The sequence below is a fragment of the Pristiophorus japonicus genome, chromosome 11, assembly GCF_044704955.1.
Source record: "Pristiophorus japonicus isolate sPriJap1 chromosome 11, sPriJap1.hap1, whole genome shotgun sequence".
NCBI classification, from domain to species: domain Eukaryota; kingdom Metazoa; phylum Chordata; class Chondrichthyes; family Pristiophoridae; genus Pristiophorus; species Pristiophorus japonicus.
The window spans coordinates 84,349,646-84,377,085 of record NC_091987.1 but is presented as its reverse complement, the minus strand read 5'-3'; the positions used below and the strand labels follow the sequence as shown (position 1 = coordinate 84,377,085).

General features: G+C 43.7%; 1 protein-coding gene across 1 annotated transcript; it reads left to right on the top strand.

The window, feature by feature from the left end:
- The first annotated feature begins 10,217 nt into the window (after positions 1-10,217).
- On the top strand, positions 10,218-26,976 carry LOC139275548 (NXPE family member 3-like). Its single transcript, XM_070892716.1, has 5 exons — positions 10,218-10,307; positions 11,487-12,274; positions 14,586-14,659; positions 16,482-16,691; positions 26,426-26,976. The coding sequence occupies exons 1-5, from the start codon at positions 10,218-10,220 to the stop codon at positions 26,974-26,976; spliced, it is 1,713 nt and encodes a 570-aa protein (XP_070748817.1).
- The last annotated feature ends 464 nt before the right edge of the window (positions 26,977-27,440 follow it).

Below are 27,440 nucleotides of genomic sequence, written 5' to 3'. Positions count from 1 at the left end.
CCTTTATCGTCCGAGGCATAGAATATAAGAGCAGGGAGCTTATGCTTAAATTGTATAATACTCTGGAATAGGCCACAGCTGGAGTACTGCGTGCAGTTCTGGTCGCCATATTATAGGAAGGACTAGAGAGGGTGCAAAGGAGATTTACTAGTATGCTGCCTGGAATGGAGAATCTTAGTTAGATGGACAGATTGGATAGGCTGGGTTTGTTCTCCTTGGAGCAGAGGATGTTGAGAGGAGAACTCATTGAGGTGTACAAAATTTTGAGGGTCCTAGATATAGTGGATAGCAAGGGCCTATTTCCATTGGTGGAGGGGTCTATTACAAGGGTCATAGTTTTAAGATGGTTGGTGGAAGGTTCAGAGGGGATTTGAGGGGGGGCTTCTTTACGCAGACGGTTGTGGGGGTCTGGAACTCACTGCCTGGAAGAGTGGTGGATACAGAAACCCTCAACACATTTAAAAGATGGTTGGATGGGCACTTAAAGTGCCGTAACCCGCAGGGTTATGGACCTAGAGCTGGTAATTGGGATTAAACCGCATAACCTCTTGTTGGCCGGTGCAAATGTGATGGTAAGTACTGCAGGGAATCGAATATGGCCAGTGTAATCTCCTGGACTAGTTTCGATCGCCTGGACGGGTTGAAGAGGAATTTTCCTCGATTTCTTTTCCCCAAATTGGTCTGGGTTTTATCTGTTTTTTGCCTCTTCCAGGAGATCACATGGCTCTGGTTGGAGTGGAGTATAGAATCTTTCAGTGTAAGGGGTGTCGAAGTTATGTGGGGCGAACTGATTGGGCTGGGTGCTCTTTACCTTTCCGCCATTGTTCATTGATCATAGGTTTATATGTCAGCTTCAGGATTTCTGACCGAGGGCCATGCAGTCTTTGTCGGCCGGCACGGACACAATGGGCCAAAATGGCCTCCTTCTGCGCTGTAAATTTCGATGTTTCTTTCTATGTTTCTAAAAATATATCCCAATGAGAAGGAAAGACTGTAAGAGAAGGGATAATCATTCGTGGCTAACTAAGGAAATAAAGGATGGTATCAAATTGAAAACAAGGGCATACAATGTGGACAAGACTAGTGGGAGGCCAGAGGATTGGGAAATTTTTAAAAGCCAGCAAAGAACGACAAAAAAATGAAAAAGAAAGGAAAAATAGATTATGCAAGTAAACTAGCACAAAATATAAAAATAGATAGTAAGAGTTTCTACAGGTATATAAAAAGGAAAAGAATGGCTAAAGTAAATGTTGGTCCCCTAGAGTATGAGACTGGGGAATTAATAAAGGAGAACAGGGAAATGGCAGAGACGCTGAACAAATATTTTGTATCGATCTTCACGGTAGAAGACATTAAAAACATTCCAATAGTGGATTATCAAGGGTCTATAGGGAGGGAGGAACTTAAAACAATCACTATCACTATCACTAATAGGTAAAATAATGGGACTAAAGGTGGACAACTCCCCTGGACCTGATGGCTTACATCCTAGAGTCTTATCAGAGGTGGCTGCAGAGATAGTGGATGCATTGGTTGTAATCTACCAAAATTCCCTGGATTCTGGGGTGGACCCAGCGGATTGGAAAACTGTAAAAGTAACCACCCTATTTAAAAAAAGAGGCAGACAAAAAGCAGGAAAATATAGACCAGTTAGCCTAACATATGCCATTGGGAAAATGCTAGAGTCCATTATTAAGGAAGCAGTAGCGGGACATTTGGAAAAACATAATTCAATCAAGTAGAGTCAGCATGGTTTTATGAAAGAGAAATCATGTTTGACAAATTTGTTGGAGTTCTTTGAGGGTGCAACAAGCAGGGTGGATAAGGGGGAACCAGTACTCTGTATTTGGATTTCCAGAAGGCATTCGATAAGGTGCCACATAAAAGATTACTGCACAAGATAAAAGTTCATGGAGTTGGGGGTAATTTCTTAGCATGGATAGAGGATTAGCTAACTAACAGAAAACAGAGAGTCGGGATAAATGGGTCACTTTCCGATTGGCAAAAAGTGACCAGTGGGGTGCCACAGGGTTCAGTGTTGGCTCCTCAACTATTTACAATCTATATTAATGACTTGGATGAAGGTACAAAGTGTAATGTAGCCAAGTTTGCTGATGATACAAAGATGGGTGGGAAAGCAAATTGTGAGGAGGACCATCCGGCTGAAGGGATCAAGGGATATGAGAGAAAGCAGGAATGGGGTACTGAAGCTGCATGATCAGTCATGATCATATGCAATTGTGGTGCAGGCTCGAAGAGATAAATGGTCTACTCCTGCACCTATTTTCTATGTTTCTATGACACAAAAAAATCTGCAAAGAGATATAGACAGGCTAAGTGAGTGGGCAAAAATTTGGGAGATGGAGTATAATGTGGGAAAATGTGAGGATATCTACTTTGGCAGAATAAATAGAAAAGCAAATTACAATTTAAATGGAGAAAAATTGCAAAGTGTTGCAGTACAGAGGGACCTGGGTGTTCTTGTGCATGAAAAACAAAAAGTTAGTATGCAGGTACAGCAATAATCAGAAAGGCAAATGGAATGTTGGCCTTTATTGCAAGGGAGATAGAGTATAACAGCAGAGAAGACTTGCTACAACTGTACAGGGTATTGGTAAGGCCACACATAGAGTATTGCATACAGTTTTCATCTTCGTATTTAAGAAGGATATACTTGCATTGGAGGCTGTTCAGAGAAGGTTCAGTAGGTTGATTCCAGAGATGAGGAGGTTGACTGATGAAGAAAGACTGAGTAGTTTGGGCCTATATACATTTAAGTATCGAAGAATGAGAGGTGATCTTATCGAAACATATAAGATAATGAGGTGGCTCGACAAGGTGGATGCAGAAAGGAGATTTCCACTCATCGGGGAAACTAAAACTAGGGTACACATTCTCAGAATAAGGGGCCGCCCATTTAAAACTGAGATGAGGAGGAATTTCTTTTCTCAGAGGGTTGTACATCTAGAATTCTCTGCCCCAGAGAGCAGTGGAGGCTGGGTCATTGAATATATATAAGGCGGAGATAGACAGATTTTTGAGCAATAAGGGAGTAAAGGATTATGAGGAGCGGGCAGGGAAGTGGAGCTGAGTCCATGATCAGATCAGCTATGGTCTTATTAAATGGCGGAGCAGGCTCGATGGGCCAAATGGCCTAATCCTGCTCCTATTTCTTGTGTTCTTATATTCTTAGAGTGACCATTACCATTACCTTAACTATTTCTGTATAGTGTCTCATTTGCAGAATAAGAGGGGGAATAGTCAACATGGTGGGATAGAGTGGCCAGGCAACATTCAAATGTGCCATTCACTCTTCAAGCAAAGCACTGAATTATAAGCTGCCGATGTAAGGCTTTTGCACTTTTGCAACGGCAAAATCTCCACAATGCCTCCCCTGTGATTGTGGTGGTGATGGTGGTGTCATGGGTTCCTTGGCAGGCTCCTCTTCCTTGTCTTCCTCCTCCTCTTCCTCCCCCCTTTTCTCCTGAGGTGGTCCTGCAATCCCCATTAGTAATTCCTGTCCCCTCATGATGTCTAATTTGTGTAGCATGCAGCACAGCACTATGAACTCAGAGACCTGCTGACCTGAGTATTGTAGACAACCTCCAGAGTGGTCCAGGCATCAGAAGCATTGCTTGAGCACTCCAATTTTCTGTTTGATGATGTTGCGTGTGGCTGCATGGCTCTCATTATAGCGATGCTTGGCTTCTGTCTGAGGGTTCCAGAGGGGGGTCATGAACAAGGTGGTGAGGCCATAACCTTTGGCCCCGAGCATCCAGCTCTGGCCTTGTGGTTGATGCTGGAACATGCGTTTTCTAGACCAATATGTCGAGAAAATGAACTAGAGGGCTGGCCATCCGAGACTCGGTGATGTGTAATGAGAAAGGACTAATAAGCAATCTTGTTGTCCGAGGCTCATTGGAGAAGAGTGACCATAATATGGTAGAATTCTTTATTAAGGTAGAGAGTGACACAGTTAATTCAGAGATTAGGGTCCTGAACTTAAGGAAAGTTAACTTCGATGGTATGAGACGTGAATTGGCTAGAATAGACTGGCGAATGATACTTGAAGGGTGTTTGGAGTAAAAATAAAACGGGGAAGGTGGCTCAACCGTGGCTAACAAGGGAAATTAGGGATAGTGTTAAATCCAAGGAAGAGGCATATAAATTGGCCAGAAAAAGCAGTAAACCTGAGGATTGGGAGAAATTTAGAAGTCAGCAGAGGAGAACAAAGGGTTTAATTAGGAGGGGGGAAATAGAGTATGAGAGGAAGCTTGCTGGGAATATAAAAACTGACTGCAAAAGCTTCTATAGATATGTGAAGAGAAAAAGATTAGTGAAGACAAATGTAGGTCACTTGCAGTCAGAATCAGGTGAATTTATAATGGGGAACAAAGAAATGGCAGACCAATTAAACAAATACTTTGGTTCTGTCTTCACAAAGGAAGACACAAATAACCTTCCGGAAATACGAGGGGACCGAGGATCTATCGAGAACGAGGAACTGAAGGAAATTCTTATTAGTCAGGAAATTGTGTTCGGGAAATAGATGCGATTGAAGACGATAAATCCCCAGGGCCTTATAGCCTGCATCCCAGATTACTTAAGGAAGTGGCCCGAGAAATAGTGAATGCATTTGTGATCATTTTCCAACAGTCTATCGAATCTGGATCAGTTCCTATGGACTGGAGAGTAGCTAATGTAACACCACTTTTTAAAAATGGAGGGAGAGAGAAAACGGGAAATTATAAACCGGTTAGCCTGACATCGGTAGTGGGGAAAATGTTGGAAACAATTATTAAAGATTTAATAGCAGCACGTTTGGAAAGCAGTGACAGGACCGGTCCAAGTATGAAAGGGAAATCATGCTTGACAAATCTGCTAGAATTTTTTGAGGATGTAACTAGTAGAGTGGAAAAGGGAGAACCTGTGGATGTGGTGTATTTGGACTTTCAAAAGGCTTTTGACAAGAGATTGTTGTGCAAAATTAAAGCACATGATATTGGGGATAATGTAGTGTCGTGGATAGAGAACTGGTTGGCAGACAGGAAGCAGAGAGTCGGGTCCTTTTCAGAATGGCAGGCAGTGACTAGTGGGGTGCCACAGGGCTCAGTGCTGGGACTCCAGCTATTTACAATATGATTTAGATGAAATAATTGAGTGTAATATCTCCAAGTTTGCAGATGACACTAAGCTGGGTGGCGGCATGAGCTGTGAGGATGATGCTAAGAGGCTACAGGGTGGGCAAATGCATGGCAGATGCAGTATAATGTGGATAAATGTGAAGTTATCCACTTTGGGGGCAAAAACATGAAGGCAGAATATTATCTGAATGGCGGCAGATTAGGAAAAGGGGAGGTGCAACGAGACCTGGGCGTCATGGTACATGGAGGTTTTACTGCAGTTGTACAGGTCCCTGGTGAGGCCTCATTGGAATATCGTGTTCAGTTTTGGTCTCCTAATCTGAGGAAGGAGGTTCTTGCTATTGAGGGAGTGCAGCGAAGGTTCACCAGACTGATTCCCGGGATAGCAGGACTGACATATGAGGAGAGGCTGGATCACCTGGGCCTATATTCATTGGAGTTTAGAAGAATGAGAGGGGATCGCAGAGAAACATATAAAATTCTGACGGGACTTGACAATTTAGATGCAGGAAGAATGTTCCCGATGTTGGGGAAGTCCAGAACCAGGGGTCACAGTCTAAAGATAAGGGGTAAGCCATTTGGGACTGAGATGAGGAGAAACTTCTTCACTCAGAGAATTGTGAACCTCTGGAATTCTCTCCTCTAGAGAGTTGTTGATGCCAGTTCGTTAGATATATTCAAGAGGGAGTTAGATGTGGCCCTTACGGCTAAAGGGTTCAAGGGGTATGGAGAGAAAGTAGGAAAGGGGTACTGAGGTGAATGATCAGCCATGATCTGATTGAATGGTGGTGCAGGCTCCAAGGGCCGAATGGCCTACTCCTGCACCTATTTTCTACGTTTCTATGGTCATGGAGTGGAATCACTTTCACTTTCAGGAAAACTCTGCATTCTGTAAAGGTGCTTGTAGGGCAATGTGCGTACAGTCAAGGGCAACCTGAACCTTGGGGAAGCCAGCAAATCATCCAAAACCTATAGCCCTCTCATTTTATGTCTCTTTGGTCATTAGGAAGTTTATGAAGTCCATCCTGCATGTGTACAGTGCATCAGTCGCCTGGCGAATGCAGCAATGTGTAGCATGCTGCGAGATGGAGCATATGTCGCCCGCTGATACCTGAAAGGAGCCAGAGGCATAGAAGGCAAGTACCTTCACCTCGACAGGTAGTGTAGTCCTGTTGCCGCTGGTAGGCTGTCCCTCCGTTTCAGCCTTTCACTTGCAAATCGCACACTTATACCCAACTACTTCCTAATCTCTAACCTCCCCTTCTTGTCCAAGTGGAAAAATTGAAGAATAATTAAAGTGCCCCAGAATTAGAGGTAACCTTGTGACATGGATTGGTAATTGGTTGGGGTAGTAGACAGAGAGTCAGGATGAAGGGAATATTCTCTGATTGAAATAAACTTATTTTTATATATTGTCTTTTATGACCTCAAGATGTCCCAATATGCTTTACAGCCAATTAAGTAATTTCAAACTGTGGTCGCTGTTGCAATGGAGGGTGTAGGATTTGGCCGGTGCCAACATCAGTGTGTGTATGGGCCAGAAGGATTGTTGGACTTTTAAAATGAATCTGCCCTTTTGAAATGGAGAAGCACATAGGCTGCACTTCAAAGTGGAGTTTGGTCTTTTGGACTTTAAAAGGACTGATTTTTGGTTTCTGTGGAGGATAGCAGGAGCTTTCTGTCTTTTTGGTTGCCATGGGACCAGTCTCAATGCTGAAGTCATGAAAGGCAGGGCCCTTTTCATTTCCAACTTTGTGTGATTTGTGGAAAAACACTTTTTGTCCATGGAGCCGGGATGTCTGGAGTGACAATGAGGTTTGCAGGCCAAAAGTAACACCTCTGGACTCTTTCAATGAAGGAGCAGTCAAGAACTCAACAAACAGTTAGCACTTCGAGAACTGCTCATCTACAGAATGGCCGACCATTGTTTTCGTCAAATGACCAATCCGGGACAGAGACATCATCAAGAATATCAATTAGCGTCTCCGCGACCATGGTAACCAGGAATCGCCCAGCCAGTTTTTTTATTACACGGGGTATAAATATGCTGAACTTTGGGGATTCAGGGCTTACTTTTCTCTACCATCTGGAACGGGGTTTCCTGTGTGGCTACGCATCTGTCAACTCTCCAGGAATGTCCGAAGTCTCGCCTACCGCCTGAACATAACTCTCTAGGCCTCATCGCATGCCTCTGTTAGGCACGGTTTTGTCTTTAGAGTTGAACGGATCCAGGACCGCGTGAATCAACGAAAGGGCTGGTAATTATATCCAGCATACACCTCTGTAAATCCCCAAGACCGCCAGCATGTTTGGCTGCTGAGACATGTGTGTGTGAGGAGGCTTCCAAGTGTGGGTTCTGACCAAACTGGGAGAGGGCTTTAGTTAGAAGGGTTTCCATTATCTAGGCTTAGATTTTGGGAAGGGGGTTAAGGGGTTAGTTCGACGTAATCGACAGGGTGGGTATTTAGTCTAAGGTTTTAAGTAATGTCCACAGTCACCTACTCTTTAAGCCATAAGCGAGAGGAGTCGGGGTTGTCGTTTTGTGAGTGTAATAAAAGGAATCGATCTTTGACCAACCTGAACCATTTTGTTTTGTCTGAGTCAATTATAATCTATCCATAGTAACTCCTTGGGTCCGAACTTCGGGGTTGTGGGGCTTGTGGATCGCGGTATAATTCGGAAGACCAACCAGGTGGCATCCGCTCACGGCCGGGTTACACAGTAATCCCGCTGGAGACGCTGTGCATTGGCCATAGGAAAAGACCTATCTGACCTTGGTCTCTCTCTCTCTCTGGGATTACCCACTAATCGACGGCCTAGGCAGGAACTATTGGCAAAAGCTCCTGCCGTCCAAAGGGAAACAACCCGAACCGGGGAGTTTTAAAGCACGGGTCGACTCAAGGGAGAGTCAATAGAGACACGGGGCACACAAAACACTCTACAGGGTAAATGAGGGTACAGGGTCCAGAAGAGCCGAGGGGCCAGGGGCAGCACGGTCCAGCCCACACTGCAATATATGTGCGCACTCGGTCCGTGCAGCAGAGCAGGTCTCCAGTCGTCCTGGTTAACACTTGCCACTGGATAAAGACCTAGCTCTGTCAAGCCCGTGTGGTGGCTGGTGTGCAATGGTCAACACACGCTAAAAAAATCCACGCACAGGCATCCTCGGGTTCAGGACTGGAATACCAGGTCCTTCATTGAAACATCAGTGAACTCATGTGGAAGCAAGTCATCCTCGTTCGAGGGACCTCCTATGATGATGATGATGATGGTAGTGCTGTAGGTCTGCCTGCAGGAGCTGGCATATCTTGGTCAGCTCTTCTTTTCAGAAGCGCAGCCTTCTAACGCACTGTGCCTCAGAGAGCTGGAGGTATGAGCGATGTTCCCTGTAAACTCGTGGGGGTAAGGCCTCCTCCCCATATGTCTGTGACCTCTTCGATTACGTTGCAAATGATCAACAGTAAGCCTTCTTCCAACTTGAAGCCGTATGACAATAGCAGCCAGGATGCACTGCTCCCTACCTGGCATGTCCCCATCTTTTAAAATGTCCTATATAAAACAAACTAGAAACTCACATAAACTTCACAATCAAAAGTATGCAGTAATGCAGCATTCTTCTCCCAATCCTTTTAATCAGTCACAACTGTGCCTTTCTTCTTCGCTTTCAACATGGCGGCATTAGCACCTGGTGTGCCCTGGGTCTGTCTGGTTTTTCTGGGTGGGTTCTTGGGTGGACGCTAAATCAGGCAAAATGCTCGAAAGTTCTGCCGGGGGGTACTAGCTCAGCGATGCACGATGATTTACGTCATCCCAATCCCTTGGGAGCACCTGTATATAAGGAGGCCTCACAGGCTGGAGAGGTACTCTGAGATCTGGAATAAAGGACTATGGTCACACTTACTTTGAGCTTGGAGTATTTAGTCTGACTCTTTATTCAAGACATAACACCAACTGTCAAAAGAGCGATGGGGTGGTACGTTTAGTGTCGCCACAAAACCTTTGCTGAATGTTCCGTCCGGGTACAAAATCTTGTGCGTCTCATTTTACACCCCCAAAATCATTTTTGCGTCCTGCTGAGGTGCTAAATGTGGCGCAAATCAGCCAAAAATCCAACCCTAAATGTATGCTCTCTATTAGAATTCATTGAAGAAAAATGAGGTTAGTCAAGCATAAATTGTCTTTCAAAAATCGGTGCTGACTGACACTTTTAACTTGTGTTTCTCCAAATACTTAGTGATTTACCAACAATTAAAGTAAGACCGATAGGCTTATAAATTACCTGGCATATCCTGGTCTCTTTTTTAGATGGATGCTACATTTGCCACCCTCCAGTCCTCTGACTTAATTTTACTGTCCAGAGGATTTGGGGAAATTATAGTTAGAGGCTTCCCTCAGGACACTCAAATGGAAACTGCTAGAGTACTGCGTGCAGTTCTGGTCACCGCATTACAGGAAGGACGCGATTGCACTGGAGAGGGTACAGAGGAGGTTTATGAGGATGTTGCTGAGAGTGGAGAATCTTAGTTATGAGGATAGGTTAGATAGGCTGGGTTTGATTCCTTGGAATAGAGGAGGCTGAGCGGAGACCTCATTGAGGTGTATAAAATTATGAAGGGCCTGGATATAGTGGATAGAAAGGGCCTATTTCCCTTAGCAGAGGGGTCAACAACCAGGGGGCATAAATTTAACTAATTGGTAGAAGGTTTAGAGGGGATTTGAGTGGAAATTTCTTCACACCGAGGGTTGTGGGGTTCTGGAACTCGCTGCCTGATAGAGGCAGAAACCTTCACCACATTTTCAAAGTACTTGGATGTGCACTTAAAGTGCCGTAACCTGCAGGGTTACGTACCTAGAGCTTGGAAGTGGGATTAGGCTGGATAGCCTCTTGTTGGCCGGTGTGGACACGATGGGCTGAAATGGTCTCCTTCTGTGCGGTAAACCTCTATGATTGTATGATTTTATTAGGTCGCAGTAATTTGTTGATCTTAAATGCATTAGTGTTTTTTGTTTCAGATTTACAAAGCAGAAGTGCTAAACAGACTGATAATGATTAGTGAACAGTGACCTTCCAGTATGGCTGAACAACCCATATTCCGGGCCTTTTTCACGTTGCTGGTTCTGGCGACACTGCTGATGCTGATTCTAAACTTGGGTAATATACAGGTGTGTAGAATGGTAAAACCAATTGTTTCTCTTGTGAACTCATAGTGAAACCCAACCTGTCATCACCCTATGCCACACATGCTCTTCCAACATGTCATTGGATAGTGATCAGCAGTGGGAGCGCTGACTGATTATAAACATTCTCTCCTGGTTTGAGATGCAGTCTGAAAATATAAAACCCCTAATGCATGCTGCTTCATTTAAGTATATAACCCATTTAAATATGGTGTAGCAATCCTGAAGAAATCTGTGATCTGAACTACCTTTCCTTGCTTCTTTTTTGACTACGTAGAATTGCATAATTTTTTTTTAAAGTACTTTATTGGCTGTAAAGTGCTTTGCAACAACCAGTGATCATGAAAGGTGCTATATAAATGCAAGTCTTTCTTTCTTTTTACATAGAAAGGACAGCATATGAACAGGCTATTCGGCCCAATTATTCCATGTCAGTGATTAAGCTCCACACGAGCCTCCTCCGACCCTTCTTACTCTAGCACTATCAGTATAACCTTCTATTTCTTTTTCCCTCGTGTATTTTTCTAACTTCCCCTGAAATGCATCTATGATATTCACCTCAACTATTCCCTGTGGTAGTGAGTACCACATTCTAAACGCTCTCAAGGTAAGGCGTTTCTTTGGAATTCCCTGTTGGATTTATTAGTGACTATGTTATATTTATGGCCCCTTGTTTTGGTCTTCCCCCGAGGTGGAAACATCTTCTCTCTATCTACCCTATTAAACTCTTTCATAATCTTAAGGATTGCTATCAGGTTACTCCTCAGCCTTCGCTTTAGAATAAAGAGCCCGGTCTGTTCAATCTTTCCTCATGGGTAGAACCTCTCAGCTCTGGTATCATCTTTTTTTGCACGTTCCCCAGTGCATCTATGTCATTGTATAATATGGAGACCAAAACTGACCACAGCACTCCAATTGTGGTCTCTACATGTTTAACCTAGCTTCTCTGCTGTTCAAATCTAGCCCTCTAGAAATTAGCCCCAGTGCGATGTTTCCTTTTTTAATGGACTTATTAGCCTGCATCACCACTTTTGTTGATTTGTGTATCTGTACTCCTAGATCCCTTTGCTCTCTGCCCCATTTAGGCTCTGGAGCAGGATGTAAATAACATGCAGGCAATTACAATAGAAAACATATTCATTAAAATATTGTTCCTTTTCATAGTATGATAAACATCCAATTTCTGGATCAGAGTCCAAAAGGAGGAGATATCCACCTCCAACGTTTTATCCCGCAATGAGGCAGAAAGTGGAACCAAGGAAGACCCCTTGGACACACAAATTGGTGCGATGTGGCTACCAGAATCAAAGCTTCACCCCTGAAGAAAGGTCAGAGGGGACAATCCTTATGAAAATGATTGAATGGCCAAAACCACCCAAGCCTGCTGTGTCCTTTCTGAAAAGCAGCGACCCATCACATGTTCACTTTGTTATTGTAAATTCTGGAAAGACTTTCTATGTTGGAGATCAGTTACAAGTGATGCTGCGTATGAATGATTTTGAAGGACACCCAAAGCAATATGGGGGTGACTATCTCCAAGGCCGAATCCACACCCCAGCTTTAAAAGCCGGCTCAGCAGGAACAGTTGTAGATAATCAAAATGGATTTTACTATATAAATTTTAATTTATCTTGGTCAGGGAAAGTCAAAGTGTCTGTTTCCTTGGTTCATCCCAGTGAAGGAATCCAAGCACTTGAAAGGCTACGTGAGGAACAGCCAGATAGAGTGTATTTTAAAAGTACCTTCAAATCAGGGGGTACTTCAGAGACCACTGTGTGCAATCTGTGTTTGCCTCAAACTAAACCGCTCTGTAACTTTACTGATCCCAGGACTGGGGAGCCCTGGTTCTGTTACAAACCACAGAAGCTCCCCTGCTCTGCTCGTATCAACCATGCTAAAGGAGGATATGAGAAAGGACTCTTAATTGGAGAAGAAGGCCATTATTTCCAAAGGTATATAACTTACATTCTTTTATTTATATATTGATTTTCCTTCTTCTATTCTGATCTTGATTGTGATTGGAGAAATCAAATTGGTCAGGGTAGCCTTGAGTAAGAGTTCATAGAGTGCATAAGGGACGGGTTCTTTGAGCATTATGTAACGGAACCAACAAGGGGGCAGACTGTCTTCGATCTGGTCCTGTGTAATGAAACAGGATTAATAAACAATCTCCAATAAAGAATACCTATGGAATGAGTGACCATAGCATGGTTGAATTTCAAATTCAGATGGAGGGGGAGAAAGTTGAATCTCAAACCAGCGTACTAACTTAAATAAAGGAGACTATAAAGGTATGAGGGCAGAGTTAGCTAAAGTGGACTGGGCAAATAGATTGAAGTGTAGGACCGTTGATGAATAGTGGCGTACATTTAAGAAGATATTTCATAACTCTCAAGAAAAATATATTCGAGTGAGGAGGAAAGGGTGGAAAAGAAAAGATAGCCATCTGTGGCTAACTAAAGAAAAAGGATGGTAACCAATTAAAAGCAAAGGCATACAAAGTGACCAAAACTAGTAGGACAGAAGATTGGGAAGCTTTTAAAAGAATGGCAAAAAAAAATGATTAAGAAAGGGAAGATGGACTATGAAAGTAAACTAACACGAAATATAAAAAAGATAGCAAGAGTTTCTACAGGTTTATAAAAAGGAAAAGAGTGGCTAAAGTAAATATTGGTCCTTTAGAGGACGAGACCAGGGAATTAGTGATGGGGAACATGGAGATGGCAGGAACTCTGAACAAATATTTTCTATCAGTCTTTACAGTAAAGGACACTAAAAATATGTGGATAGTCAAGGGGCTATAGCGGGGAGGAATTCAACACAATCACAATCACTAAGGAGGTGGTACTCAGTAAGATAATGAGACCAAAGGCAGATAAATCCCCTGGACCAGATGGCTTGCATCCTAGGGTCTTAAGAGAAGTGGTGGCATTGGTTGTAATTTATCAAAATTCCTGGATTCTGGAGAGGACCCAGCAGATTGGAAAACAGCAAATGTAACACCCCTGTTTAAAAAGGAGGCAGACAAAAAGCAGGAATATATAGACCAGTTAGCCTAACGTCTGTGGTTGGGAAAATGTTGCAGTCCATATTAAAGAAGCAGTGGCAGGACATTTGGAAAAGCATAATTCAGCCAATATATTAGCATGGATAGAGGATTGGCTAACTAACAGAAAACAGAGAGTCGTGTTAAATGGTTCATTCTCTGGTTGGCAATCAGTAACTAGTGAGGTGCCGCAGGGATCAGTGCTTGGACTCCAACTATTTACAGTCTATATTAATGACTTGGATGAAGGGACAAAGTGTAACATAGCCAAGTTTGCTGACAATACAAAGATGGGAGGAAAAGCAATGTGTGAGGAGGACACAAAAAACCCGCAAAAGGCCATATCTAGAATACTGCATACAGTTTTGGTTTCCGTGTTTACAAAAGGATATACTTGCTTTGGAGGCAGTTCAGAGAAGGTTCACTAGGTTGATTCCGGAGATGAGGGTGTTGACTTATGAGGAAAGATTTAGTAGATTGGGCCTCTACTCATTGGAATTCAGAAAAATGAGAGGTGATCTTATAAGATTATGAGGGGGCTTGACAAGGTGAATGCAGAGAGGATGGTTCCACTGATAGAGGAGACAAGAACTAGGGGGCCGCCCATTTAAAACTGAGATGAGGAGGAATTTCTTCTCTCAGAGGGTTGTAAATCTGTGGAATTCGCTGCCTCAGAGAACAGTGGAAACTGGGTCATTGAATAAATTTAAGACAGAGATAGACATTTCCTTAACCGAAAAGGGAATAAGGGGTTATGGGAAACGGGCAGGGAAGTGGAGCTGAGTCCATGATTGGATCAGTCATGATCATATTAAATGGTGGAGCAGGCTCAAGGGGCCATATGGCCTACTCCTATTTCTTGTGTTCTTATGTTCTTATGTGATATATGTGTGAAGTCTAGAACCAGACTACCTAATACAGCAATGTCAATTCAAAACTTGAACATTGTAATAAGAAATATCAGTTCTATTCATTCCTTACCATCGGAAGAATAGATCATGCTGTTACTTTGTCTTTTAAAGATTAACGGTATGAATGAAACTGACACTGGTGACACATGGAAAGTATAATAGTAATAAATTTGATCTGTTGAAATACATTTCAGAAAAATGTTTGAGGAATAGATCGCTGATATTTGTTTTGGGCTACCTCTTCCTGTATGTATTCATTTTTTTATTGACACAATGGCTTCATGTACAATATGGTTATATTTTCAGTAAAGTTAACATCAAGAAACGCATATTACCCAGCGGCAAAAGTTATATAACCGTAGAGCCTTCACCTCGGGCAGGTAAGATAGCTTTAAGGTCGTGATAAGTAAGTTGAAGGTTTGCTATATTAGATGGAGTATGATTAAGCAGAATAGTGAAGTAATTTCCGGATGGCAAACAGTATCTAGTGGGGTGCTGCAGGGATCGGTGTTGGGGCCTCAACTATTTAAAATCTATATTAATGACTTGGATGAAGGGACCGAGTGTAATGTAGCAAGTTTGCTGATGGTACAAAGATGGGTGGGTAATCAAATTGTGAGGAGGACACAAAAAATCTGCAAAAGGATGTAGACAGGCTAAGTGAGTGGACAACAATTTGGCAGATGGAGTATAATGTGGGAAAATGTGAGGTTATCCACTTTGGCAGAAAAAATAGAAAAGCAAATTATAATTTAAATGGAGAAAAATTACAAAGTGCTGCCATACGTAGGGCCCTTAATATCCAAAATCTATCGAACTCTGTCTTCAATATACTCAAAGACTGAGCCTCCACAGCCCTCTGAGGTAGAGAATTCCAAAGATATACAACCCTCTGTTAAGAAATTGCTCCTCATCCCTGTCCTAAATGGCTGCCTCCTTATCCTGAGATTATGCTCCTTAGTTCCAGACTCTCCAGTTACCGGAAATAGCCTCTCAGCATCTACACAATCAAGCTCTCTCAGAATTTTATAAGAGAGTACAGGCCGAATTTACTCAACCTCTTGTCATAGGACAACCTTCTCATCCCAGGAATCAAGCAAATGAACTTTTGTTGCATGACCTCTAAGGGTATACCCTTCCTTAGTTAGGAAGACCAACAATTTTGTACTCCAGATGTGATCTCACCAAAGACATGTACAATTGCAATAAGATTCAATACACCGCCATGAACAGTTCATATGTATAGGAAGGATAACAGATTAGCAGCATCTTTCCTAACCTAATCTCTATTCTCAGGGGAAGTGCGATAGACTTGGACTCGAAGCTATACCAAAGAAGCCACTAGTTAGAAGTCAGGGGTGAGGTGCAACTTTAAAATTGTAATTATTAGTTTTCTTCATATTTTCTGGAGAAAGTAAAACATTTTAGTTGACAGCCATGTATACAAGAGGCTGTACTCAATGCGACATGACTATCTGGTCCTCATAATGTCTTATGTAATGGCTCTACTCCCACCCAGCTGAGACGAGCACAGACCAAGGATCAAAAGTGGTCGTCCTTATTTAGATAGCTCAGTGAAAACATTTACAAGGCTGATACCAGAAATGTGAGATTATACCTATCAGGAAGGGATGAACAGCCTGGGTCTCTTCTCTTGAAAAGAGAAGGCTGAGGGGTGACTTAATAAATGCATTTAAAATTATGAAAGGTTTTGATAGAGTAGACAGAGAGAGTATTTCCACTTGTGGGAAAGAGTAAAACTAAAGACCATCAATATAAGATAGTCATCAAGAAATCGAATAGGGAATTCAGAAGAATTTTTTATAGCCAGAGATTGGTGAGAATGTGGAACTCGCTACCACAGGGAGTGGTTGAGGCAAATATTATAGATGCATTTAAGGAGAACCTAGATAAACATATAAGAGAGAAGTGAAAAGCAGGTTATGCTGACAGTTAGATAAGGAAAGATGGGAGAAGGCTCAAGTGGAGCATAAATACTGGCATGGACTGGTTGGGTCAAATAGCCTGATTCTGTGCTTTATGTTCTATGTTATGCTATGTAATACTTTCTGTGGCAACAGCTAATGGTGCTGCTGGGATTTGTCATTGCCATGGAAACTGTGATTCACCAAATGAAAATGTACTGATAACCTAAGGTATAATGCATCACGATTCCTGTATCTTGGATCTCTTTATCTTCAGCCGCAGTTCTGGGAAAATGTGGCCGTGGACAGCCTTTGGTATCACCATCTGGCTTTTATTATAAGAACCAGTGGATGTCAACGTCCTGCAATATTCGCCGCTTTGACACTCCTGCAAGAATTACAGACTGTCTTCGTAGAAAAGTAGTTCATCTATTTGGAGATTCCACTCTACGTCAGTGGTTTGAATATTTCACTCAATTTATTCCAGGTTAGATTGATTAGTTGATCTATCTTTCTGTCTAACTACCTATATCTTATCATTTTGCGTGTAGTGTGGATCACACATAAAACGCACATGTGACACTTGAAATTTGTCAATTTTGCTTGTATAATTGGCCCAAGTACAAACTTGAACCAAGAAAAGTAGGTAGAAAACTTGATGAGAAACTTCTCTGAACATAATGAAAACAACTAATATTAAATAACTCACCGATATGGCAAGTAACATTTGCGCCCCACAAGTGCCAATCAATGATCATCTCCAACAAGAGAGAGTCTAACCACCACCCCTTGACATTCAGTGGCATTACTGTAGTATATGCAAGCATTCTAATAATGACTCCACGAGGTAAGGGTATAGTGCTTGAACTGTAGTGACCTTATTCCTTTATTGCAGCTCCTAGAGTGAGGACATCAAGAGGTGAGTTCCCTTTTATACTTGGTTACCTGCAGTGTTCAGGTGACCCATAAGTCTCCAGCAGCAGCACCCTCTGGTGGTACAGGTATCATGTATACAGGGTGAAGGTACATTCAGTGGTCTAGTGTTACAGTAAATACATTAACATGCATATATAACAATTACCATTGTTGAATTCCCCACCATCAACAGGTTGGGGGCGGGGGGCGGAAGGTTACCATTGACCAGAAACTTAACTGGACCAGCCACCTAAATTCTGTGGCTACTAGAGCAGGTCAGTGACTGAGTATTCTGAGGCGAGTTTTCACCTCCTGACTCCCCAAAACCTTTCCACCATCTACAAAGCACAAGTCAGGAGTTTGATGGAATACTCTCCACTTTCCTGGATGAGTGCAGCTCCAACAATACTCAAGAAGCTCGACACCATCCAGGATAAAGCAGCATGCATGATAGGCACCCCATCCATCACGTTAAACATTCACTCCCTCCACCACAGGTACACAGTGGCAGCAGTGTGTGGCATTTACAAGATGCACAGTAGCAACTCACCAAGGGTTCTTCGATAAACCTCCCAAACCGGTGACCTCTGCCACAGTGAAGGATAAGGGCAGAAGATACTTGGAAACACCACTGCCTGCAATTTCTCCTCAAAGTCAGACACCATCTTTACTTGAAAATATGTCGCTGTTCCTTCATTGTTGAAGGGTCAACATCCTGGAACTCTCTATCTAACAGCACTGTGGGAGCACCTTCAGAGGTTCAAGAAGGCGGCTCAACACCAACTTCTCAAGGGCAATAAGGACGGACAATAAATGCTGGCCTTGTCAGCAACACCCACATCCCGTCAATAGGAACAGAGGAACAGGAATAGGCCATTTAGACCCTCGAGCCTGTTCCATCATTCAATGGCTGATCTGTGACCTAACTCCATATACCCGCCATTGTTCAACAACCCTTAATGTCCTTGGTCAACAAAAATCTATCAATACAGATTTAAAATTAACAATTGATCAAGCATCAATTGCCATTTGCAGATGAGAGTTCCAAATCTTTACCACCCTTGTGTGTAGATGTGTTTCCTAATTTCACTCCTGAAAGGTCTGGCTTTAATTATTAGGCTATGCTCCCTAGTCCTGGACTCTCCACCCAACAGAAATAGTTTCTTTCTATCTATCCTATCTTTTCCCCTTAATAACTTGAAAATTTCAATCAAATCACCACTTAACCCTCTAAATTCTAGGGAATACAATCCTAATTTGTGTAATATCTCCTCGTAATTTAACCCTTGCAATCCGGTTTATCATTCTGGTAAACCTACACTGCACTCCCTCCAACGCCAATATATCTTTCCTAAGGTGTGGTGCCTAGAATTGCTCCAGGTGTGATCTAACCAGGGCTTGGAATAGCTGGAGCATAATTTCTACCCCCTTGTACTTTCTATCTTCTACTTCCTCGTTCTTCTTGACTTGTCTGCAGCGTTTGACATGGTTGACCACTCCATCTTTCTCCATGCATCTCCACCATTGTCCAGCTAGGTAGGACTGAACTCACCCGGTTTCATTCTTATCAATCTAATCGTAGCCAGAGAACCACCTGCAATGGCGTCTCTTCCCACTCCCACATCATTACCTCTGGTGTCCTCCAAGGATCTATTCTCTGCCCCTTCCTATTTCTCATCTACATACTGCCCCTTGGCGACATCATCCAAAAACACAACGTCAGTATCACATCGAAGCTGACAACACCCAGTTCTACCTCAACACCACATCTCTCGATCCCTACATGGTCTCTAAAATGTCAGACTAATTGTCCAGCATCCAGCTCTGGATGAGCAGAAATTTTCTCCAATTGAATATTGGGATGTCCGAAACATTTGTTTTCGGTCCACTCCACAACCCCAGTTCCCTAAAAACAGACTCCATCTCTCTCCCTAGCATCTGTCTGAGACTAAACCACACTGTTTGCAATCTTGGTATCATATTTGACCCTGAAATGAGCTTCCAACCACACATCCGCGGCATAACTAAGACCGCCTATTTCCACCTTTGTAACATGGATCGAGAGTCTCTGCTCTTGCCTCAGCTGATCTGCTGCTCAAACTTCTACCATGCCTTTATTACCTCGAGACTTGACTCATCCAATGCACTTCTGACTGGCCTCCCACATTCTGCCCTACGTAATCTTGAAATCATCCAAAACTCGGCTGCCAGTACACAAACTCGCAGCTAGTCCCATTCACCGATCTCCCCTGTTCTGACTGATCATTTAGCAATGCTGCGATTTCAAAATTCTCATCCTTGTTTTCAAATCCCTCCTTGGCTTACATAATAAGAAATAGGAGTATGAATAGGCCACCTGGCCCCTCGAGCCTGCTCCACCATTTAATAAGATCATGGCTGATTTGATCATGGACTCAGCTCCACTTCTCTGTCCGCTCCCCATAACCCTTTATTCCCTTATCGCTCAAAAATCTGTCTATCTCCAACTTAAATGTATTCAATGACCTAACCTCCACAGCTCTCTGGGGCAGAGAATTCCATCGATTTACAATCCTCTGAGAGCAGAAATTCCTCCACATCTCAGTTTTAAATGGGCGGGCCCTTATAATGAGACTATGTCCCCTATTTTTATTTCCCCTTTGAGTGGAAATATCCTCTCTGCATCTACCTTGTCGAGCCCCCTCATTATCTTATATGTTTTGATAAGATCACCTTTCATTCTTCTGAACTCCAATGTTTAAAGGCCCAATGTACTCAACCTATCTTCATGAGTCAAACTCCTCCCCTCCAGAATCAATCTAGTGAACCTTCTCTGAACAGCCTCCAATGCAAGTATATCCTTTCTTATTGGCCTCACCAATACCCTGTACACTCGTAGCAGGACTTCTCTGCTTTTATACTCTATCCCACTTGCAATAAAGCCCAACATTCCATTTGCCTTCCTGATTACTTGCTGTAGTTGCATACAAACGTTTTGTGTTTCATGCACACGGATCTCCAGTTCCTTCTGTACTGCAGCACTTTGCAATTTTTCTCCATTTAAATTATAATTTGCTTTCCTATTTTCTCTGCCAAAGTGGATAACCTCACATTTTCTCACATTGTACTGCATCTGCCAAATTTTTGCCCACTCACTTAGCCTGTCTATATCATTTTGCAGATTTGTTTGTGTCCTCCTCACAATTTGTTTTCCCACCCATCTTTGTATCATCAGCAAACTTGGCTACATTACACTTGGTACTTTCATCCAAGTCATTAATATAGATTGTAAATAGTTGAGGACCCAGCACCAATCCCTGCGGCATCCCATTTATTACTGTTTGCCAAATGGAAAATGACACATTTATCCCGACTCTGTTTTCTGTTAGTTAGCCAATCCTCTATCCATGCTAATATAATACCCCCAACCCCATGAACTTTTATCGTCTGCAGTAATCTTATATGTGGCACCTTATCGAATGCCTTCTGGAAATCCAAATACACTACATCCACCGGTTCTCCCTTTACACTCTGCTCGTTACATCCTCAAAGAACTCCAGCAAATTTGTCAAACACGATTTCACTTTCGTAAAACCATCCTGACTCTGTTTGATTGAATTATGCTTTTCCAAATGTCCTGCGACTGCTTCCTTAATAATGGACTCCAGCATTTTCCCAATGATAGATGTTAGGCTAAGTGTTCTATAGTTTTCTGCTTTTAGTCTGCCTCTTTTTTTAAATAGGGACATTACATTTACGGTTTTTCAATCCGCTGGGATCACCCCAGAATCCAGGGAATTTTGGGAGATTACAACCAATGCATCCACTATCTCTGCAGCCACTTCTTTAAAGACCCTAGGATGTAAGCCATCAGGTCCAGGGGACTTGTCTGCCTTTCGTCCCATTATTTTCCCAAGTACTACTTAATTAGTGATAGTGATTGTATTAAGTTCCTCCCTCCCTATAGCCCATTGATTATCCACTATTGGGATGCTTTTAGTGTCTTCTACTGTGAAGACCGATACAGAATATTTGTTCAACGTCTCTGCCATTTCCCTGTTCTCCATTATTAATTCCCTAGTCTCATGCTCTAGGGGACCAATATTTAATTAGCCACTCTTTTCCTTTTTATGTACCTTCACCCCACCCAAACTCTGTAAGTTCCTCCAGCCCCACATCTGCGCTCCTCTAATTCTGCCCTCTTGAGCATCCATGATTATAATCGCTCAACCATTGGTGGCCAAGCCTTCTGTTGCCTAGGCCCTAAGCTCTGTAATTCCTTCCCTAGATCTCTCTGCCTCTTTACCTCTCTTTTCTCCTATAAGAAGCTACTTAAAACCTACCTCTTTGACCAAGCTATAGGTCACCTGCCCAAATATTTCCTTATATGGCTCGGTGTCAAATTATTTTGCTTATAATACTCCTGTGAAGCGCCTTGGGATGGCTTACTACTTTAAAGGTGCTATATAAAGACAAGTTGGTGTTGTTGTTTTATTGTAGTCCTCTGGATACAAAGGCCAGTATTGCATTCGCCTTTTTGTTTACTCTCTGTACCTGTTCATGACATTTTAATGATCTATGTCCCTGGGCACCAAGTCTCTTTGGACCTCCAATATTTTTAGCTGTTCACCATTTAGATAGTACCCTGTTCCATCATTTTTAGGTCCAAAGTGAATGACCTCGCACTTGCCTACATTGAAGTCCATTTACCATAGTTTTGCCCATTCACTATCTATCAATATCTCATTGTAATATTATGCTTTCATCTACACTGCCTACTATGCTGCCTATCTTTGTGTCATCGGTATATTTGGATAAGTGGCTAACTAAGGTTCACTAACATTCTTCTAAATTCTATCATTGCCATTTCAATTCAGCCCATCATCCCTTTTGCCTCTCTAATCTCTCCTGCCTTCCACCCTATCACAGATCTTCCCTTTTGTTTTTTCTTCCCCTCCCCCTTTCAAGTGCTCCTTAAGAATCTGTTCTTTTCGAACATTCGCCAGCTCTGACAAAGGGTCATCGACCTAAAACGTTAACTCTGTTTTTCTCTCCGCAGATGCTGCCTGAGATCTCCAGCATTTATACATATGGTGAATAATTGAGGCCCCAGCACAGATCTCTGCAGCAACACAAAAGCAAAATATTGTGGATGCTGGAATCTGAAATAAAAACAGAAAATGCTGGAGATCTCAGGCAGCATCTGCGGAGAGAAAAACAGAGTTAACGTTTTAGGTCGATGACCCTTTGTCAGAGCTGGCGAATGTTCGAAAAGAACAGATTCTTAAGGAGCACTTGAAAGGGGGAGGGGAAGAAAAAACAAAAGGGAAGATCTGTGATAGGGTGGAAGGCAGGAGAGATTAGAGAGGCAAAAGGGATGATGGGCTGAATTGAAATGGCAATGATAGAATTTAGAAGAATGTTAGTGAACCTTAGTTAGTGAATAGGGTGTGAATGGCAGAATAATGACCAGCTGCCATTGGAGACAAAGTGAAAAAAAACATAAGATTGTGGGGGTGGGTGAAAGGAGCCAAAAATGGGCAGAGGTTATATTCTGAAACTGTTGAACTCGATGTTGAGTCCAGAAGGCTGTAAATTGCAAAACAAAAGATGAGGTGCTGTTCTCGAGCTTGCGTGAGCTTCATTAGAACAGCGCAGGAGACCGAGGACAGAGATGTCGCAGTGGGAGTGGAGCGGGGAATTACAGTGACAGGCGACCGGAAGCTCAGGGTCACGCTTATAGATTGAACGGAGATGCTCTGCAAAGTGGTCACCCAATCTACGTTTGGTTTCCCCAATGTAGAGACCAAATCGTGAGCAGCGAATACAGTATACCAAATTGAAAGAAGCACCAGTAAATCATTGTTTCACCTGGAAGGAGTATTTGGGGTCCTTTCTTCCCTTTCATTTGTTTTTGAATTATTATTTGTACTACACTTTCCATCTGAGCCCTCCCCGCCATTTACTAATTTTAAATCCTTTTGACCGCCCTATTTATCCTTTCTGATAGGACCCTGGTCCCAGACCGGTTCAGGTGAGGGTACATCTCCTTCCTGTCCCATTACTGGTTTCAGTGCCCCATGAAATGGATCTCCCCTTTCCTACACCACTCCTTTAGCCACGTGTTCGCGTCAGTAATCAGCTTATCCCTACAGCAATTTGCACGTGGGTCAGGTAATAATCCGGAGATTATGATCCTTGAGATCCTATTTATTAATTTAGCTCCTAGTTCATGGTACTCACCAAACAGGACCTCTTGACTACTCTTCCCTAATTTGTTGGTCCTAACATGGACCACAATGTCTGGATCCTCCTCCTCCCGCTCCAATATCCTTACAATCCTGACCCAGCACCAGGTAGGCAACATACCATGTGGGACTCCCGATCTTGCTTACAAAGCACACTATCTGTCCTCTAATTATTGAATCCCCTACAACTATCACATTATGCTTCCGCTCCTCCTCCACATGCCCACTTTAGACAGCCACCTGCTACTAAGTGCCACCATCCACATTCTGGCTGTCCTTCTGACAGTCTTTGTACCCACTGAATTGGATCAGTTTCTGCGGATTCTCATTCTCTATCTCACATGCATTCCCTGTACTCTGCACATTATCGCTCACACCAACCCCGTTCTGAACCTACAACTCTCTATGAGGTCTGACCGAAGTCTGGAGCACACTGTCCAGATACTCTTCCTCCTCCCTTATGTGTCAGAATGTCTCCAACTTGCACTTCAGCTCAATGACTCTGAGCCAGAGATATTCAAGACAGAGACATCTACTGCTGCCGTGTTTGCTCGGGACAGTCACGCTGTCACAAACTCCCACATGCTGCAATCCAGGCTCACAACCTGCTCTGACATATCCTAGTCTAGATTATTTATAATATTTGTATCTACTTTCTAGTTTGTTGCAAGTTTTTATTTTTTTTTCTACACACTAACTTGCATTCAGCACTAAAAGACTGGAGTTTTGTTTTAAATGCCTCTAGAGGCGGAGAGAGAGAGGAGGTCTGATGGAGAGGAAAGGGGATTGGAGGGGAGAGCACGAGGAAATCAGAGCGGGTGTAGAGTAGTTTGCATTGGGATAGAGAGAGAAGATCAGAGGCGGATTGGAGAGAATTGGAAGGGGAGAGTGAAAGATCGGAGGGGGAGAGAGAAAGGAGATCTTGGGGAGAGAGCGAGGAGATCGGAGGGGGAGAGAAGGTCAGGAGCTGGGGGTGGGGATGTTAGGAACTCGAGGATAGAAGATCAGGAACTTATTGAGCTGGGAACATAATGAAAACAGTGGGGAGGGGGAAAAATGTGGTGGAGGTCTAAAAGTGGGGCTTGACAAGGGGGATGAGAGCAAGACCATGATCCAGGTGGGAAGATAGATCACATTCTCCTGTCCTCTGTTAGGCCTGGGTAATGTTCTTCCACCCCCTCCCCCTTTAAACCTGCACCATTTCCACCCTCTCCTCCTCCCCCGCCAAGTCCCAACCCCCACAACACTCCCCCTCGCCCCCACCACACCCCTGCTCCAGGCCTCAGTGGTGCAAGAAGACAGCTCACAACAATCCTCACAAGGGCAACTAGAGATAAATAAATGAATTTTTAAAAATCAGAGCGTATTCTGTGTTGGTCCTACAACATGCATAACATTACATTTATGTGTTATTTGCCAGATTTGATTATACCAATGTTGTCCTATCCAGCCTCCGATGGTGCGGGCGGGGGGTGCTCCGATGTTGGTTGTGGGAGTCCGATGGTGGATGGAGGGGCTCCGATGTTGGTCAGGGGGGTCCAATGGTGGGGGGGTGGGGGCTCCGATTTTGGTCAGAGGTGTCCGATGCTGTGGGCGGGGGGGGGGAGGGGCTCCGATGTTGGTCTGGGGGGGTCCGATGTTGGTTGGGGGGGTCCAATGTTGGTTGGGGGGGTCCAATATTGGTTGGGGGGGTCCAATGTTGGTCAGGGGGTTCCGATGGTGGGGGCGGGGGGAGGGGCTCCGATGTTCGTCGGGGGGGTCCAATGTTGGTTGGGGGGTCCGATGTTGGTTGAGGGGGTCATGGTGGGGGTGGGGGCTCCGATGTTGGTTGGCGGGATCCGATGTTGGTCGGGGGGTCCGATGGTGGTGGGGGGGCTCCGATGTTGGTCAGGGGGGTCCGATGGTGGGGGTGGGGGGGCTCCGATGTTGGTTGGGGGGGGTCCGATGTTGGTTGGGTGAGTCAGGGTGGGGGGGTGCTCTGATGTTGGTTGGGGGCTTCCGATGTTGATCTGGGGGGTCCGTTGATGGGGGGGGTGGGCGAGGCTCCGATGTTGGTCGGGGGGGGTCCGATGCTGGAGGTGGGGAGCAAACAGATTGCGATGGGAGGGAGGGGTTTGGAGGACGCTCCCCTCCTCCTATCTCACAAGCAGTGCTGTAAAGGCCCTTACCTCATGGATTCCACCCTTCGCACCTGCTTTTAGCTCCCAAGTTTCCTGTGGTTAAAAATAGAACCAATGTTAAACTGAAGGCAGGCAGCCTAATTATAATATTTAAATGACCAACCTGCTTCCAGCGAGCAGATTGGGTGTCAGCCCCTTGTCCCGCTTCCGTCAAAATTTGAAGTGGACGGGTTTGAGGTGGGTTTGGTTCCTGTTCCAGATATTTCACATTTTAACCTCTGACACGACTCAACCCCATCCATTTTTGGGAGTTAAGATTGAGCCCAGAGTGACAGTTACAGAAAGAAAAACTCAATTTTTTTTTCCATGGAGATCGGCAAGTATAGATAGAAAATTCTGACATGACATTATAAATTATTGATTTACTAAGCTGACTCATAATAAATTCTTGGTGAACATTGCCCAGTTAACAGTGAAGTTCACCAGTGTCTATTCCCTCTGTGTTCCCACAGAGGGAGCTTTTAAGCTCCATCTCCCAGTTGGATAGAAGTATTTCTCAGAGGGAGGAAGAGAAAATCTGACACAGTTAACTCTCACCGGTCTTGCTTTGAGTTCAGACAGACCAGCATTGGCAGCACCATGGGAACACGGCACTGGTCTGCCTGCCCCTCAATTGGAGGATGGTGCTCGGTTTAAGGGGAAGAAAGGAGATTAATTTACAAAATAGGTGGAACAAACTAATATAATATAGGTGGTATGCGTTTATTTGTCAGTTTGTCAGTCTGTGCTGATTACACGATGCCACTGTACGATTTATGTCTCTTTCCTCATCTGTACATTGGCACAGTGGAAACTTTGTGCTCTGCTTTGTGAAATGATGCCACCTCCCAGTTTCATACCTGTTAACATCAGCAATATTGTGGCTAAGCATGTTAAATGATATTACATTTCTGTTTTAGGTCTCAAAAAGTTTGATCTTGGAAATCCTATAAACATTGGTCCTCACCTTGCTGTGGACTCAGAAAACCACATCATGGTGGAATTTCGTCCTCATGGTCCACCAATCCGATTCAGCACTGTTTCGAGCCAGGATCTGCACTACATTTCAAATGAACTGGATGAAATTAAGGGAGGAAAAAACACAGTTATAGCCATTACCTTATGGTCCCACTTCAGCACTTTACTAGTGGAAGTGTATATCCGAAGGCTACAGAATATCCGGAGGTCAATTCTACAGTTGCTAAGCAGGAGTCCGGATACATTGGTTGTAATGAAGACTGCCAATGTCCAAGCCCTTCCACATGATTTCAGTCTCTACAACAGTGACTGGTACGCCTATCAGCTTGATTTAGTGCTGAGAAAGATGTTCACAGGCATCAATGTGGCATTTGTGGACGCATGGGAAATGACGATAGCACATTACCTGCCACATGCGCTGCATCCCCAGAGTGTCATTATAAAGAATGAAATAGATGTGTTTCTTTCATATGTGTGCCCCTCTGAAAAGTGATTCTTGAGGTGAGCTGCCGGCTCCATCACCAAGACTGTCTACATCCATCTACATGACATCGCCCGTCTCCACACTTGCCTCATTTCATCTGCTGTTGCAAACCTGATCTATGCCATTGTTAGCTCTAGACACAACTATTGTAATGCTGGCATCCCACTTTGCACCCTCCATAAACTGAAGCTCATCCAGAACTCTGCTGCCTGTATCCTAACTCGCAACAAGTCTTGTGCTCATACCAATCATCCTATGCTCTCTGATCTACATTGGCTCTCGGTTCAGCAAAGCCTCTACTTTAAAATTCTCATCCTTGTTGTCATATCCCTCTTTGGCCTCAACCTCCCTATCTCTGCAAACTTCACCAGCTCTAAAACCTCCGGGATCTTTGCAATCCTCCAGATCTGGCTTCTTGCAGATCCCCGTTTTCATCACTCCACCATTGGCGGTCGTGCCTTCAGCTGCCTGTG

Excerpts from the sequence above, each read along its gene's own strand:
- LOC139275548 (XM_070892716.1), top strand. The coding sequence starts at position 10,218 with ATGGCTGAACAACCCATATTCCGGGCCTTTTTCACGTTGCTGGTTCTG. Across the intron at positions 14,660-16,481 it reads AGAGCCTTCACCTCGGGCAG|CCGCAGTTCTGGGAAAATGT; the intron begins GTAAGATAGCTT and ends CTTTATCTTCAG. Across the intron at positions 16,692-26,425 it reads TTTCACTCAATTTATTCCAG|GTCTCAAAAAGTTTGATCTT; the intron begins GTTAGATTGATT and ends TTTCTGTTTTAG.